This window comes from Rattus norvegicus, chromosome X (assembly GCF_021556685.1).
Source record: "Rattus norvegicus strain SHRSP/BbbUtx chromosome X, alternate assembly SHRSP_T2T, whole genome shotgun sequence".
Lineage (NCBI taxonomy): Eukaryota > Metazoa > Chordata > Mammalia > Rodentia > Muridae > Rattus > Rattus norvegicus.
In genome coordinates, this window is record NC_141554.1 from 42493993 (window position 1) to 42508481 (window position 14489).

The 14489-nt window shown below is 43.9% G+C and overlaps 1 protein-coding gene across 35 annotated transcripts in view; it reads right to left on the bottom strand.

Annotated features, from left to right (window-relative positions):
- Positions 1-1006: 1006 nt before the first annotated feature.
- Sh3kbp1 (SH3 domain-containing kinase-binding protein 1) overlaps positions 1007-14489 on the bottom strand; it is a 344981-nt gene continuing 331498 nt past the window's right edge. For 20 of the 35 annotated variants that reach the window (XM_087600870.1, XM_087600872.1, XM_087600869.1 and 17 more), the window contains 4 exons: positions 12884-13012; positions 8610-8878; positions 3409-3472; positions 1007-2067 (listed from right to left, as the gene is read on the bottom strand). In XM_087600870.1, the coding sequence (XP_087456996.1) occupies positions 2026-2067; positions 3409-3472; positions 8610-8878; positions 12884-13012 (504 nt within the window). In that variant the 3' untranslated portion in view covers positions 1007-2025. The remainder of the gene's footprint in view (positions 2068-3408; positions 3473-8609; positions 8879-12883; positions 13013-14489) is intronic. The other 15 variants (XM_087600881.1, XM_087600876.1, XM_087600878.1 and 12 more) reach the window with 1 other exon arrangement.

Below are 14489 nucleotides of genomic sequence, written 5' to 3' on the forward strand. Positions count from 1 at the left end.
CATTGTTAATGATCTCACTGTATAAACGTCCTATATCATCATTAGGGATTTTCTTGATAAAGAAATGAAAAATTAAGACAAGAATGCAATCCTCACGGTTGTAATAGGTGGTAGGACATGTCTGAAGGCTTCAAGTGGAATGCAGAAAGGCTTAAGCACAGTGATGGGGAACAGGAACACTTTACATTGCCCATAGAAACCTGGTGCTCCTGCTCCAAGCACAGTGAGACCATGGCTGCTGAAAAGGAAAATATCTTTATATATGGGAATGAAGAATATTTTCTTTCTACATTCCCTTCCTTTAATTGTGTCCCCACCCCTGAAGACTAGGGCATTAGGACTCTCTAAATCCTTCAAAGGAAGCAACAGCCTCGAGCACAAAGGACAAGTATGCAAGCGAGAAAAAGGCATGGGGATGGAGACAGGAAGAAAAAGGAAGAGACATTTATTCGTTATGTTTTCAGTGATGAATAATGGGAAGTTTTTGCATCATTCTTTTGGTGTCGTTGATTCTCATTCTTTGTGGTAGTGAAAATCTATTAATGTTTAGCAGTTTCACTATAAAATGCAGGAAATAGACAAAGCAGCAGTTTAGAAACACATCACACATATTTGGGGAATCATTAAGGGACCACCCCTCCATCTCTACCCCATCAACAATCTTGCAGGACAGAATGACCCCTCCCCCCCAATTTTCAGCTAAAGATGAGAAAACAGTTACATAGTCTAAGGCTGAACTGTTCATATACTATAAAGAGAAAGCAGACAAGCAAACAGCAGTTTCATTAGGAAAGAAAAAGCAATTCCATAAGTGCAGGAAAGATCCAATAGCTACATTTCCACAAGACCCTCCTCCCATTCTCCTAGATCTGAGGAGGGGATTACAAGTGAGCAAGGCAAACAACACTGTGAATACAATTTAAACAATAACACACACACACACACACACACACACACACACACACACACACACAACCCAGTGCACGAAATAATCCAATTCCCCCCGTTTTCACTTGCATTTTATTTTTATTTATTTTTGCTTTAATAATGCATATTCTGTTCACGCAATAGGTGTAAAAGGCAGGAAGCAGGGGTTTAACTTGGCTGATGATAAAACAATCAAGCTGGAATGACATTTCTAGTCTCGTGAACAACCTCAAAGCAGGAGAAACGGAAAAGTCACAGCTGGTACCAAAGAGCAGGCCAGACTTCTCAGCGGATTCCTCTTAGGACCTTTGGCTAGGGTGAGAGAAGCTGTGAAGACAGTGGCCTCTAGTGGACAGGGATAAAAGTGGCTGATTTTTATTTCTTTATTTGGAATCTTGGTAGCTGCATCACAAAAGCTCCAATCAAAAGGGTGGTAGAAAGAAGGCACAGATCATTGCAAATACCAGATTTTTTCTTTCTCTTTTTGTAAATATACCATCATATATAAGCTAAAATTTCTCTTAGAGTGGTGGGGGTCAGCTGGCAGGGAAAGGGAAGGATTGGACCTCAAATTGCATATGTGATAGACTCCTAAATGGGGAATACAAAGCCAGGCAGCATTTGCTCCATCTGCAGCAAGTGAGTGAGGCACTTGCTTCTGACTACGTTAGCACAAACACTAGGGGCATCTGTGACAAAACACGATTTAAAAAAAAAAAACCATAACATTATAAAGCCTATAAACGAATAATCCGAAATTACATTTTGTTAATGGAAAATATCATCAAAATAGTACTACTATGGACTAAACTGCCTGAGTTTTCATTTTGCCGGAGATCTCAAGGTAGAAAAGCCTTTAGCACGTTTGGCTCTAAATCACAACCACTGCCGGACCCAGGACAACACCATGGGAAAGAGTCTTCTCTTGGGTAGAATTGTGTTGTGCTAAGAAGACTTTTGTGCTGAATGTTCAAACAGGGACACGATGAATCAAACCTTTAATTTTTTTTTTTTTTGGCACAAGATGATTTTGATTGGGGCAGAATATCTGAGTCTTGCACTCGGGGTGAATAATGTGGCGTTTCAATGATCAAGTATTCATTTTGATTGGAGAGCTTTCTTTATGTCATTCACCTCCATCTATAGGGGGGGGGGGGAGCAAACACAGACATCATGAAATGGCCGCATTTAGAGAAGCTGAAAGATCATATACCTTTACCAATGCAGAGAAGATGCGAGCTGACAATCGGAGCGATGAGACTGATAAAATGACATATCTGAATGACAATGAAGAATTGATAACAATGCCAAGACCAAAAGAAACCTAAAGACAGGCACACGGGTACAGTACCCTGACAAATGGTGTGCCTAGTTATTCCCAGGCTCCAAAGTTGTTTTTTCTTTAAATCAGAAACAGCAATGATTCTAGATTCCTGGTCAGAAGGCCGAATAGGCAATTATGACCATCTGAGGGTGATAGATAGAAGGCAGCTTTGGGTGACCCCAAAAGGTGTGTGTCCACAGTCCCACCAGGATGTTGAACCATTCCTATTCTCTTATAGCAGGTTCGGTCCAAACTGAATAGACAGTAAAAGTCAGTCTTCGGTCATTTGGAATGATCCCCTACAAGACCTCTGTCAGCGACTAGAGGTGGGGACAGAGCTCAGATGCCTTAGAAGGAGCAACAAGGCCACTGGGGATGAATACAATGTTGAAATGAAACACCAATGTGTGTCTCTGTGGTCCCTGGAGGAGAACTCGGCTGGCAAGAGTCTCCTGCATGCCGTGTCCTCTGGTACTTAAGATGGATGAGGCATCCTACGTCATCACCCTATAAACTAACTAGAGGGAATGCGTTACAGTGGGTGTTTCCAAGAAATAAAGCCCAACTAAGTGTGTTGATTCATCTCTTCCTTCCCTGAGACCATCTGGAAGGAACTCAGGTAAGAAGAGAATATAAAAATTCTGAAGATGTTCTTGTGGCAGCAATCATCGTTTTCTTTGTCTCCCCTTTTCTCGGGATCCCACTTGGTAGCTCAGGCTATGCAAATCACCCGATAGTCCAGGTTTGTCTGGATCCTGTGATCCTCCTTCCTCAACCTCCCCAGGGCTGGAATTAAAAAGCAGGAGCCCTGCCAAGGTTGGACCCCCAATGCAGGGGAATGTCGGAGGGGGGCGGTAGGGGGGTGAATGGGGGGAAACACCCTTATGGGGGAGGGGGGCTTATGGACAAGAAACTGAGAAAGGGAATAACATTTGAAATGTAAATAAAGAAATATATCTAATAAAAAAGAGCAAGAGAGAGAGAGAGAGAGAGAGAGAGAGAGAGAGAGAGAGAGAGAGAGAGAAGAAAATGACATGGAAATGTAGCAGGGAAAAATAAAACAAAATAAAAAGCAGGAGCCACCATGCCCAACAGCAACCATTTCTTTGCCTCCATTCCCAACGTATAGCCTCATGGACGAGTGCTGAGGGACCTACCTGCAATCGGAGCCGGATCTTTTTCTCTTCATCCAATTCTGACAGTAACTGCTTAATCTCACGTCTGAAAAGCAAATGCCAATGGAATCAAATCAGAGCCCAGAGTTTCCCAATGAGAGATAAGAAAGTCTAGTATGAATATGAAATCCATCTGTCCTTTTTTCCAAAGAAAGTATGGACTAAACATAATTTCCTCTCTCTCTCTCTCTCTCTCTCTCTCTCTCTCTCTCTCTCTCTCTCTCTCTCTCTCTCTCTCTCTCCCTCCTTCCCCCCTCCCTCCCTCTCTCCCTCCCTCCTTCCCATTCTCCTTCTTCTGCATGCAGTGATTGGCGGAGGGGAGTAGCATACATTCTACATTGTGTGACGGTCAGAGAACAAGTTTAGGAGAGCTGGCTCTCTTTCCACCTTTATGTGGGTTCCTGGGATTGAACTCAGGTCACCTCTGGTTTACACTGTTGGGTGGTGTGCTGGTTAATTAAGTTTTTGTCACCTTGATACAAGCTAGAATTATCTGCAAAGAACTTCAGTTAAGGAAATGCCTTCATCAGATTGGCCTGTAGGCAAAGTCTGTGGACTGTTTTTGATTAATGATTGATGCGGAAGGGCCCAGCACACTGCGCATGCGTGGTGCTCCCTCTGTCAGGTGGGTCCCTTGTTATATAACAGGCTGAGCAAGTCAAGTGGAGCAAGCCAGTAAGCAACAATCCATGCTTTCTGCCTCAGTTCCTGATTCCAAGTCCCTGCTTTGGTTTCTCTTGATGATAGATAGTCTGTAACCTATAACCCAAGCAAACTTTTCTTCCTAAGTTAGATTTTTGTCATGGTTTTTATTACAGCAAGAGAAAGCTACCTAGGTGGCTAGCACCTTTACCCACCTGAATCACCTCACACCCAAACACACTTTCTTTGCACTATCACTTCTTAAGATTTCTTTTGGACAGAAAAGTTTGCCATTCTATGGGAAGGAGTTGCCAAAATATGTAGCCTTCATATGTCAGCTCTGGAAATGACCTTAGTGTGATCGCCTAGGAGGAGATAGGGAAACCAAGGCACAGGGTAGTGGTCTGATTCCCCCAATAACTAGACTAAAAGCATCCAAGCTCATCTTTCCTCTAACTTCTTTTTTATAACAGGATCACTGGGTGCTTATAGAATAATTTTCATTGTAGACATTTTTTTTTGTATTTTTTTCACGTTCACGTGTATGTGCAAGTCCTTGTGCGTACAATTTCATGTAGAGGCCATAGGTTGAGGATATCAAGTGTCATTCTCAATTTCTTTCTACATAATTGTTTGAGATAGGTTCTCTCACTGAACCTGATGCTGGCTAATTCAGGTAGACTGACTGGCCAGTGAAGGCCTGAGATCCTCATTTCTTCCTCCACTGTGCTGGGATTGCAGATGCTCTATATGTGGATGCTTGAGATTTGAACTCAGGTCTTCATGTTGGTGTAGTAAGCACTTCCTTACTAAGCCATCTCCCTACACCCATTTTTACCACTCTATATATACTGTATATATACTTCATATACAGAACTTAACTTAAAAACAGGTCACTGGTATGTTTTCAGTAATTCCCACAAAATCTTACCTTAACATAAACTAACTGGACCATAAACACATGAATTAACAATATAAAAATGAAGTCTGAAAGAAGACAAACAGGACCTACAGCCTGATGCATTTTCCAACTTGAAATAATAAAGTTGAATGAAGCTACTTATTCTGAAAAACTGGGACTGTTTTTTGAACTGGTCTGAGATCTGTATTCCTTTTATTTGGAGGTACTAGATGAGAGCATTTGTGAAACGAAACAACAACAAAAAGAAAAAAGCCTTCAGAAACAGCATGGTGAATACGTAACTAGCAACTGCACACTAGTTCAAGTCCAGATGAATCCAGTGATGGTCCCCTATACGTGAGACTGTCCTAGCACTGTTGTTGACACTCTGGCTATCTGATATAAACTAGTGATGATTCTTTAGTATAGTCATTTAAGCTCACATTACACATTCAGATCTGTATGGCTACCACTTAGGGATTAGGAAAGCCACGAACAATGAGGTCCTTAAACCAAAATTCAAACCCCAGGAAAACTTGGCAGGCATGGCCTTAAGTGGGCCATGGTCTAGGAAGAGGAAGTCAGTTGGGGAAGATGGTGTAAAGAAAGTCATTATGTCTTGAGCTAATGAATAAGGGCATCTGTCTACAAGAGTGAAAAGGGAGATGGGGCAGTTGGGAAGAAATTCAAGGCAGAGCAGGGAGGTGAGCCTGCATCTGAAAGCAAGCACATTTGAGGAGGGTATTTGGGACAGACATGAACTGAATGCTACAGGGAAAGTGACATCATGGGAGAAGGTGTAAGACTGGAGAGAACTCACTAACCTTGAGCAGCAGGATGGACAGGCTAAGGAAGGCTATGAGAAACAAGGATTTGAAGAGGATGATTAAAATCCTGAGTTACTGATTAAATACGATGTTGGCTGGGGAAGGAGTGTTGTGGCCAATTACAGGCTTTAAGGCATAGCTGCCTGTGGACTCAGAGACAAGGTTAGGCTATCAGTGTTGTGGGTAGCTTCCAGCCTGCCCCTTCCCTCCTGCATGGATTATAAAGTTCCAAAGACTTGCATTCAGGCAAGTCAGGTCCTAATATGGTCCTGTCCAGAAGGCTGGATGTCATGGACTCATGGAGTCACTGTCTCGACAAATGACACATGTTCAACTGGATATAGATGTCTTTTGGGTGCCCAAACCTAGAGCCATACCAGAACCAGGAACTTTAAGGAGTTTGGGGAACCTGTGTGGCCTAAGGAAACACTTCCCAATGTCATCTCACCAGTTCTGCATATTTATGTGTTGAATCTCTTCCAGTCAGGAAGTGATTGGGAGAAGCCTAATTTTACCCATTGTCTAGCCTGAGCGGAACAGAACCTGCTTAGACCTACATTGTTCAAAGTTAGTTCCTTGGAACCGCTTTCCTAGAACACATTGAAGAGTTCTGTGGTTACATACATTTGTAAAACTGCATATGCCATCTTCTCTATCTTCTCAATGTGAGGGGAAGACTTCAAAAAATACTTCAGAGAACAAAGTAACTTTGTTTAGCCCAATTGTTCCCCAATGTCTGACCACAAAATACATCAGGGCCTTCCATCCTTGGAAGAGAGGCAAATATCAGTCAATGCCAGCCCCAGAACTCCTCCCCTAGGCTGCAGGATTTTAGCCACAGCTCTCACCATCACCCCTATGCACCTTCTGAACCAAGGTGGCCAGGTGCCAGGGAGACGAAGACCCACCAGGCTGTTCAGTTGCTTATGAGGCTGCCTGCAATTCCCTCTGCCAAAGTTCCCTGCTCTGGTCATTCTAGGTCATTTTTTTTTAAATGCTCATGAAATGTTTCCCTGAGAATATCTCAAGATTCTTTCCAGAAAGAGCTCTCAATTCATAGTCTCTGACCTTCAGTTTCCTTAAGCGCTGCCTACCGCTAATCCCTCCACCAGCTTTCTCACAGGAACCAGCATCCTAGGCAACCCTGCAGTAGGATATTTTATTTTTGTTCACAGGCTTTTCTTCTCATTCAAGTGCTCCCTGAGGATAAGAGATGTGAAAGTATGTATGCAGGCATGCATGAGGAAAGGCCCCTGAGTCTCATGATGAGGACATCTTCCTGACAGTAAAATCTTGGGTTTAAAGATTCCCTACATCTTCTTCATATGTTACAGCCTCTTGATGCAAGTCAGTTGTTTTATCTATCATCTAAATTAAGAAGCTATATTTTCCCCTACCACTAGAGGAAAAAATTAGTGATATAGATGGTGCTGAGAGGTGGCTCACAAGTTAAGAGTGTGTATTACTCTGCCAGAGGGTGTGAGTTCCAATTCCAGCAGCCATGTTGAATAGCTCACAGCCACTTCTAACTCTAGTCCTAGGGGATCGGACACCTCTAGTCTCTTTGTGGTCCCTACACGCAAGTACACAAAGCCTCCTCCCCAAAATACACACATAATTGAAAGCAAATTCAAAAGAATCTGTATATGAATTGGTATTGTTTGGCTGTTTAATGTTCCCAGAGAGTTCACAGCTTAAAGGCCTGGCCTCCAGCTACTGTGGTGCTACTGGGAGGATGTGGACTTTTAGGAACCTAGTAGAAGACACTTAGATTATTAGGTGTATAAGGAATATGTGATGCCTATCCCTTGCTGTCACCTTTGTGCCTCCTAGATTACTTCCTCCTTAACCTGTTCCTTGCCATGATAAGCTGCTTAAGCCTAAAAACTCCGTTCTCATGAACTGAAACCATGACCCACATACCCACTCCCTTTTCAATTTTGCCTTTATTTTGTATGTATAAGCATTTGAATGCATGTATAGCATATACATGACTGGTGCTCACATAGGCCAGAAGAGGACATTAGATTTCTTGAAAGTGGAGTTACACATACTTGTGAGCTGCTGGGTGGGTGCTGGGAAATGAACCCCTGGTCTCCTGGAAGAGAAGCAAGTGTTCATAACCTCTGAGCTCTGAGCCTTCCCTTATTAAAAGTTGATTTTTCTCAAAATGCTGCCACAGTGAGGAAAAGCTGGCGAGATGGCTAAGCAGGTAAAGGTGCTTGTAGCTAGGCCTGATGACCTGAGTTCAATCTGAGACCTCATATTGCGAGAGGACAGAATCAATGCCTAAAAGCTACCCCTCTGTCCTCTGTTCACTACACACACACACACACACACACACACACACACACACACACACACACGCTAAATGTAATCGGAAGTTTTTAAGAAGCTGATTGACATAGAAATAATATACATTCTATGGATTTTTATTTTCTTTTTAGCAGTCTGCCGAGTTTGTCCCTGCAACCGACTTATCGCTGTATATCCTGTGGTCTTTGGTACACAGTAGGCTGAACACACACACACACACACACACACACACACACACACACACACAAGCACACACATGTCCCTGGCTTGGGTGGCGCAGATGCCTTGTTGTTATCAGACATGTGTGAAAAGGGAAGGTGGAGAGGCTTCAGAGCCAGGGATCTGTGCAGTCCATACCTACTTCTAGCACTTCTGCCATTATGGATCAGACCCAGCCCACCCTTTGGGCAGAGTGAGATCCAATCTTTCAGAACTAGGCCATGGTTACTCAATGGAGAGCCACCTGGAATCAAGTGTGAAGTGTCCCTGGCACTCACTTCTGCTGGTCCTTCATGGTCTCGATGATGGTTCTCAGCTCACGGACTTGCATCTTGAGCTCCTCGATGGCAGCCTGGCTGCTCACTGCAGACTCCGTCTTTGCTTTTCCTTCTGCGCTGAACAGAGATGGAGAACTGGCTCGTTGTCCAGCTGTTCCCAAAGAGGATGACATGGGAGAGGAAGCCACTGAAGAGAGAGAGGCTGGCCCACTGCTGGCAGCTGCCATGGTCCCTGGCTTGGGTGGCAGGGAAGCCTTGTTATCAGACACCTGTGAAAAGGGAAGGTGGAGAGGCTTCAGAGCCAGGGATCTGTGCAGGGATTGCCTCCCTGTCCTGGTATGTCAAATACCCAACCCCTCCACACACTCAAATCATTTCTTCCCTCGTTCACAAGCCATCTATGGCCAACTTGGTCCAAACAGACCACTGCCCACCTGTATATATTTTAAATTTCATCTTTCTAGACAAGCTAGTCCCAGACTGGTTTCATATACACAGAGATGCGAAACTACGTGCATCCACAAGCCCTAAAGTAAGCAAGATATTTTCATGGTACTTAGGATCTTAGAACTCACTGGAGGCACTGGCAGACAGACAAGCGATACACTGCAGCACAGGAAGAAGACTGCACAAGAGGGTGGAAGCACAGAGAAGCCCAGAAACACATCTAAGCATCCATATTCTAGGACGGAAGAAGCAAGCAGCCAATGGTCCCCTCTTCTCAGAGGGAAGAGACTATAGGAGAAAAGAAACTGGAGGAGGGAGGAGGTGTGGAGGGCCTAGACAATGGCCTAGAGACCAGGAAGCAAAGCACAGTGGGACTCATGGCTCAGGTAAAAGGAGGAGGAGAAAGTAAGGCCGGCAGTGAGGAGAGAAGAGGCTGGTTCAAATGGCTGCACACCTTGCTCATGGTTGCTGTGGGGGTTAGAAAGGCCTGAGAGTAGGCAAGCCTGGAGCTAGACAGAACTTCTGAGACTGACACAGTGCAAACCAGAAACAGGTGGCAACCTAGAATGAAGAGTAGTTTGAGAGATGTGGGTAGGGCAGGTCCCTCTAACAAAGGCCGTTAGGTATCACTCCTGGTACTGGAGTGGGTACGGGGTAAGGTCAATGGTGTCCCTGCCCTCATAGGTCACACTACCTACTGTCAGGGACATGACAGCCTGGACAGACTGGAGAGGGAGAGGGAGAGAGAGGTGGGGAAGGGACAGAGACAGAGACAGAGAGAGACAGAGAAACAGAGAGAGAAACACGGATCATAGGAGGGGAGGGAAGAAACAGGCAAAGGAGGTACCTTTCATTCTTCAATGGGCCCAGATAATCATTTTGGTTTTGAATTTTAGGAACCTGAGGGATAGCTGAGAGGGTACCAAGTAGGCAGGGCAACTAACTAATATACTAAGATTGGCTAAAGGAAATGGAGGTCACAGTGTGGGTAGGAGAGATGAGAAGATGCCCAGGGTGGGAACTGAAGAATTCTAAATCAATGAGGCAAGTAGAGAAGGGAGAGAGCTCTTGACAATTGGGAAGAAGTAGTGAGAGAGGGAATGAAGAAAGACCAGTGGGAGAGCTGAGCTGATGGAAATCCCCAGAGGTGGGGGGAAAAGGCTAGACAAGTGTGTCAACAGGATTGAATGAAAAATGGAACCCATTTGGTAGTACAACTATGGAGACGGTGACCCAAAGGTGAGAGGCCAGTTGATGAATGGGCACTGAGAGAAGTGGCTGACAAGCTTAAGATTCTTTCCACAGGTGTGGCTGAGCCTGGGAGATGGAGGAGCCAGTGTGCAAATGCATGTAGCAGCTTCATGAGGAGATAGAATGGAGAGAAGGTTTTGTTTGCCTTCATAGATGAGACCCTGAGCTGCATGAGATGTTAGGGGAGATGGACAGGCTGAAGCTGCAGAGGTGTTCCAAGGAAGACAGGAACAAAGGGGCTTGGAATCAGTCTTGGGTGAGAGGAAGTACAGTGCATGCCAGGAGAGGAAACACTAGCCAGGGAAAATGAGTGGATAGGTGGGTGTAGAGGAGGCAAAGTAGTGGGATAGGACTTTGGGAGCAGAGGAGATGTAGTGAAGCTTGGCCCAGCAACCACGGGATTTCCTTCAGCAGCAGGCGCTCAGCCGGCCATCCCAGGGAAAGCGCCAAGAAGGGGTTCAGCTGGCACGGCAGCAAGGAGGTAGAGTCTAGATTCAGGCTGTGCTAGAGGCAGAGACTGGGCAGAGCGTGCCAAAAGCAGATGGGCCATCTTTCCTAGTCTCTCTGTTAGCCTTTTCTCTGCCAAGTTACCATTGAGGAAAAGCACTCTCTGTTGCCAGGGAGAACACTCTGCCAGCCAGCCAGCCAGCCGGGGCTTTGTTGTTAGTAAGAGTTATAGTACGGGGATGGGAGTGGGGTAGGGTGGAGTGGGTGGGGGAAGGGAGAACTGACATTTACAGAGCTGTGAATGCACCATGAACATCAGCTTACAAAGTAAACTGATCAGCTGGCACACACATTGTACCAAGGGGGAAACTGAGGCCTATAGAGCAAACACCCAGAGTCTCAGAACTAATCACCAGCAGGACTGACATTTATTTCCCCCTTTACCACTTGGATCCTCAATTCAGCACTGTGACTGTGGCTGATGGAGCTCAAAGATCTGTGATCCTCTCTTGTTTTCATTGATGGTTATATTATATACTCTGGGACTCATGCCTTCTTCTGTTTCCCTTTCTCTCTTACCTCTCACAGGCCACCAATGCCTATAACAGTAGCTTCAAGATACTTCTTAGATCAATAGTTCTCTTGCCATTTTCTGTCTGATGGGCTCTCAGACTGGCCCACTGCAGGTAACAAGTATGCTTTTAGTCCCTCACATAGTCTAGGTCACCACACTCCTTGATCAAATTAGTTCAAGTGGAATTTCCTGAAGGAGTGAAATACACAACCTGAACCACTCCAGGGAACTGAAATAGGCTAATGGAATAGAGCCGTACAGAGCAGAAACTTGAAAAGCCACTATCCACCAGTAGGTGTCACTGTAGAGACACGTTTCTGATGCCAAACAGAAAACTGAAGTTATGCCTATGGTCATCAGAAAACTAAACAATAAAACTGGCCCGAATCCAATTTCAGTATAGAGAGTCCTTTGAAAAGGAAGACTGTCTTGGCTTTGAAGATAATTAAAATTGATCTGTTTTATAGGATCATGTTCTGCTTACTGTATCGGATTTTTAAGAAAATCTGTAATGCAAACACTCAAATCTATGATGAGAAAAATCCCATCCAATCTTTGATTTCTTTGTGCTGATGACTGCTTCAAATGACTGCCATTTTGTGCTTCTAGACATTAAAATGTTGCTAATGTTCCAAGAAAACAATCCGACTTGACAGTTCCCTTAGTAGAAGACAGAATTTTAAAGTCGTCATTTATTTCTAGGAAGATCTAAGTGCTTATAGGATGCTTCCTCTTTAAAGCTGCAGTAGCTAAACAATGCTCGTTTTGTGGTGGGACTCGCCCCCCAGCGTCTTGCACACGTGAGGGAGGAAACTGTTCTTCCACTGAGACACACTGTGCCTGCCACCCGCTTCTCTCCCTTGGTCTTTGTGTCTCTGCCCTCTAATCCCTGTGTGTATGTGTCTCTCTGCATCTCTTTCTTTCTTGAGATGGAGAATATTCATTCACTATGTCATCCAGGCTCGAAATCCTCAAATCAGGTGATTCCTCCTACCCCAACCTTCCAAGCAGGCGGGACTGTGGGTGCTTGCTACCACAACATTGTTTTCTTTGCTCCTCAGAAAAAAAGTAACTTAAATCAGTTTTACCATTCCCTGGTAAAACTAAAATGCTTTAGACTATAAATTTACTCTAGAGCATGAATCCAACTTAACTTTTCCTTAAGAGATAATATAAGTATAAAATAAAAAACATACAATTTTTGGCCAATTTTGAATAGAAAAGACAAGGCCGATGAGCAGAGAACACAGCATAAAATGTAGTCTGTATAGATACACCACAGATTTTTAAGTTGATCAGATGACAAGGGCTGTTTTTTCTTTACAAATGTGACTGGATGAAGAATGCTGGCTAGAAGAGACACTGAAAACGAAACAACTGTGTGCACAACTCAGAGACTCTGCAACATGTCTGATTCTGATGACAGCAGTCACTGTCACTAAAGAATGACAAACATCCATACCCATTGTCTGTTTATCTATCTTGCTTGGTTTCTAACCCATTGTTAGTCCACCCATGGAAGGGTAGGGACACTTCGCCTTGGCTGGTCACTCACTTGGGATATGGTAACAGTTCTGGAAGTCTTCTTTGACACGTCTATTCCTCTGTGCGCAAGCGAAATGTGTTCCTCTTTATCTTCTTCGGGACTTGGGGAGTCAAAGATATCAGGGCTTGAAAGGGAAGACTGGATAAAGCCAAAAGAAAATGCCTTCGTCAGAATCATACCTTCGCTGACACAGCCTTGTTTATGTGATGCTGTTAGCTTCTCAAAGCACTCATCACTTCTATTTGATCTGTCTCTATAACCCTGAGAGGCAGAAAGTATGCTGTTATCTTCTCACAACAGACAACCATATGGCTACCTAGCAGCAGGACTTGGACCAAGCCACAAGAAGCTAAACTAGGAGCTGCCCCTGATGTCCATCAATCACTATAACCATGTAACCATCTGTTGTATAGCTTTTCCTAGTCTCTCTATTCTCCAGACATTTGTTACTGTGTGCCTTCCACAGAGCTGATAATGCAGCCTCAGTGATGACGTGCCCTAAGTGCTCTCAACTCCTTTGGGGCTAGCAGTGTGGTAGGAAATAACCCATGGCCAATAGGAAACTGCCTGATATCCTCCTCTCCTTCACCCCCTCTGTATCCTTCCTATTCCTTGACTCTAGGTTACAGGTCTGGTACATACTGAAGTGCCTCCTTGAAGGATACATCAGAGAGGTGGCCATTTCTGGAGGCAGGGGACCAAGAATCAAAGCATAGCCCTGCCCACTGGCATAAGTTCACCTCTCCTCTGGAATTTGCTACTAATCTCTGTTCCCATCATTATCAACAGTAAAAATCCATTCTGGTGTGTATTTGCTAAGGTCTATTTATTTACAGAAAGGCAATACACTATTGGATAAAATATGGTTCAACACCCTTGCCCTTTCTGCCTCAGTGGGAAATCACTGTAAAGACCCAAAAGGTGAATGAATGGGGAGCGACTCATCAGAATTCTCTTGGTCACAAATAATTCCTTTGCTATGTCTCAAGTAGAATAAAACAAATCTAACCAAGAGTCCCTGTTGCAAGGATTCTTTTAAAATGAAAAGTCTTCTAGAAATACAATAAAGCAAGCTCAAATTCAGCTTTGCTTTCTACCCTGGGGTAGATAGATAAATTGTTCTTTTTAGAATTACCATTTGAAAATGAAAAATTATGCTCACAAATATTTTTTCTTCCTTTTACTCTGTTTACTAAGACAGAAACTTAAAAGGGGGAGAGGGATTGTCAAGTCAAAGTATTGCTTCAAGAGGTCTTATTTGTTTAATCTTCACTTAATCTGAAAATCCAATTACCAAAAATATGGCCTCCAATACCAAGCATTCTTATTAATCCAGGATCACATACTCAACCACTATGCCATAACAGATTCTTTCAAGATGCAAAAAGTTTCCTTCTTTACGAGCCATGTTGCATGAGCTTGCTCTTTAGGGTTTATAAACATAACAATCTTCAATTAGAAAGAAAGCACCCAGGCCAGAGAACCATAACTAGTGTTTCTTCAATTAGTCCCCCACTAGCCTTTGAGGAATATGTTCTTATCCAACTAATCCCATTTGTTATGAAAACTCCACAGGTGCTACTTTTAAGAGTGAACAAGAAATTCTGGGTGTACA